The sequence below is a fragment of the Drosophila ficusphila genome, unplaced genomic scaffold, assembly GCF_018152265.1.
Source record: "Drosophila ficusphila isolate 14025-0441.05 unplaced genomic scaffold, ASM1815226v1 contig_414, whole genome shotgun sequence".
Taxonomy (NCBI): domain Eukaryota; kingdom Metazoa; phylum Arthropoda; class Insecta; order Diptera; family Drosophilidae; genus Drosophila; species Drosophila ficusphila.
This window is the reverse complement of record NW_025064328.1, coordinates 473,401-476,185: the sequence shown is the minus strand read 5'-3', so window position 1 is coordinate 476,185 and position 2,785 is coordinate 473,401. Positions and strand designations below refer to the sequence as shown.

At 41.3% G+C, this 2,785-nt stretch overlaps 1 protein-coding gene across 1 annotated transcript; it reads right to left on the bottom strand.

Moving 5' to 3' along the window:
- Positions 1–1,596: 1,596 nt before the first annotated feature.
- LOC108095132 (probable phospholipid hydroperoxide glutathione peroxidase) lies at positions 1,597–2,408 on the bottom strand. The gene is made up of 2 exons (XM_017196071.1): positions 2,197–2,408; positions 1,597–2,025 (listed from the first exon to the last, which is right to left on the bottom strand). Exons 1-2 carry the CDS (start codon positions 2,406–2,408, stop codon positions 1,656–1,658), a joined length of 582 nt encoding a protein of 193 aa, XP_017051560.1. The 3' UTR covers positions 1,597–1,655.
- Positions 2,409–2,785: the final 377 nt, after the last annotated feature.

The window sequence follows — 2,785 nt, the reverse complement described above, 5'->3', positions numbered from 1 at the left end:
TGATATTGTCTGACTTGTTTGTAATGGTTTTTTGGTTAACATGCGCACAGATTGATGAGTGGCCAAATTGTACACAGCCGCAAATTGTGGCAATTTCGGTTACTGTCAACGCTACAAGCACACACACACACACACATACATAAACACACCCATACAAACACAAACTCAGAGGACGAAAGCCACACACACGTACAGTTGGAGGGGCGTAAGCATGTGGCAAATGTGCAGGCACGTTTTTATACTGCAGCAGGCAGAAAAGAGCTTGTTTGCATGCCAACAACGAGTGGCAACCGAAACAGAATCAGAATCAGAATCAGGGCAGGTTGAAGCCGAGGCATCCACTCCAAACGGAGTCAGGCTTCGTTGCGGTTGCAGAAAGCCGTAGGTGGAATTCCAGGAAGTTGTCCTGGCTAGCCGAATTCCGCTCAGACCTTCGCCAGCTGCATTCCATGCACGAGCTCCCTGCATTTGCACATTTTCCGAAAATTTCAAGACAAGCACAGACATTTTTGAGGTTTTTTCGAACATCTGTGGAAATGGTATTCTTGCGACAAACAAATTTAAATGCAGTTAACTATAATTAAGAGAATTTCCAAAATTTGCAGAAAAGATATGGTTCTTGCCTAAACGTTTTGTGGAAAATAGAATGTTTTATGTTTACTTCATTGAACTTTAAAAAACATTTTTTCCATAATTTTTTTCATTTTGGGAGACGGCTAAACTAGATTTTTAAGGCAAAGAACTATAACTTTTTTAGTAAAAGAATATTAAATTATTTCTGGAATCTATACATTTTTCAGGGCTGCTTGTACATTTTTAAAGGTTGTAAATCCCTCGGCACTGTGTTAACTATAATTAAGAGAATTTCCAAAGTTTGTAGAAAAGATATGGTTCTTGCCTAAACGTTTTGTGGAAAATAGAATGTTTTATGGTTACTTCATTGAACTTTAAAAAACATTTTTTCCATAATTTTTTTCATTTTGGGAGACGGCTAAACTAGATTTTTAAGGCAAAGAACTATAACTTTTTTTAGTAAAAGAATATTAAATTATTTCTGGAATCTATACATTTTTCAGGGCTGCTTGTACATTTTTAAAGGTTGTAAATCCCTCGGCACTGTGTAAGAAACACAAAACACAAAACTTGTTCTATAAATAATTTACAGAACTTGCCTATGGTTATTTCACAGCGTTTACTGAATGTATTGTGTTGTTCTCTTTCAGTTTCCAAGAAAGTTTTTCCCAAGGTTGAATGAGATCCGATAGGGCGCCCTTGCCCTTTCTATATCCAATATCCCCCACTCGATTGTGTCACACTGGGCGGATGCTTGACGTGACGTGCGCCGAGTTGCAGCGTTAACTGCAATTTGATAAAGCGAAGTGACAAGTGCAGCGGACCAAAAGGTCAACCCTGCACACCCATTTTCTGAAGCCCTCCACTTTTTTCCACCCTTCTCACCCCTGCAGTTGGCCATTTGCAACTGACAGAAGTCAGCGAGAAGGTGACAGGTGAAACCAGGTAAAAGCGACGGAAAGAAATCGCTTGGCATGTGGCATGAGCATCAGCAGCGGTAATCCCCAATGATAAGGCGTGACGTTGTCGCAGTTATGAGAGCCACTGAGCAGAAAAGCGCACGTTGCCTTATTTATTCGGACTCATCTGCCGAGCAGCAGCTCTATGTCATCAGCCAGAGCCACTGGCTCTAAGTCAGCGCCATACCTTTTGTAGATAGCCCCCTCGCGGTCAACCAAAAACTTGACAAAATTCCACTCTATATCGGGCTTCTGGCGGGTTAGCAGCTTGTAGAGCGGATCTGCTTTGGGTCCCTTAACATCTATCTTGGCGAACAGGTGTCCTATATTGGCTCCATGGCTGCGCAGATGGTTCAGCACCTCCTGGCCATCAGATTCCGGCATTTGACCACCAAACTGGTTGCAGGGAAAGTTGAGAACGCTCAATCCTCGGTCCTCGTATTTCTCCACAAGTTGGCGAAGGCCATCGTACTGGGAAGTAGTAAGACCGCATCTGGAATGAAAATATATATAATAAATAAACAAATATATTAAAATAAATAATTATCTATATTAAAGTTTTAAAAGGCCTTCACATCAGTTAATTAAATTTAATTTTTAACTTGCATAGTTGTTAGTTAGTTGTTTAAAGGATTAAAAAACAATAAAAATTCAATAATCCCACCTGGATGCTATGTTCACGATGAGCATTACTTGGCCGGCAAAACTTTGGAGTGGCACCTGACTTCCGTAGGTATCTCGAACGGTTATCGAGTGGACCGTGTTAAGCCATCGCATTAGGTCAAGATCCTTCCCCAGTTTATTTCTGGTAACTAGCACTATGACCACGGCCACGGCAGTCATCAGGAGGTGGAAACGAAGCTGTCTTCTGCGCATCACGAAACGTACTGTACTAACTGCATTTGGGTTTCAAATCGCTCCGAGCGAAAATCGATTCGACAGGCTAATTGTGCGTGAAGCGACTGTTAAAAATCGCATTTAAATTTGCGGCCCTTTCGTTTCGGTCCATCCGTACGACCCAAAAAATAAAAAAATGTGCCAGCCAAAATTGAATTTGGCCGAAACGAGGGAAAGTTGCATGTGCTGACCCACGAAGCGAGTTGCACGTTAACTTAATTTTAAACTTTTTTTGGCATCCGTCTGCCACACGAAATGGGAGCACAAGCACACACACAAACACACATACTCGTACAAACTGAAAGGCACACTGAAAACAACAAAAAGTTGAACAATCGTAACGAAATAATTGAATT

Coding starts and splice junctions, on each gene's coding strand:
- LOC108095132 (XM_017196071.1), bottom strand. CDS start 2,408: ATGCGCAGAAGACAGCTTCGTTTCCACCTCCTGATGACTGCCGTGGCC. Junction 2,026..2,196: donor ATCGTGAACATAGCATCCAG/GTGGGATTATTG, acceptor TTTTCATTCCAG/ATGCGGTCTTACTACTTCCC.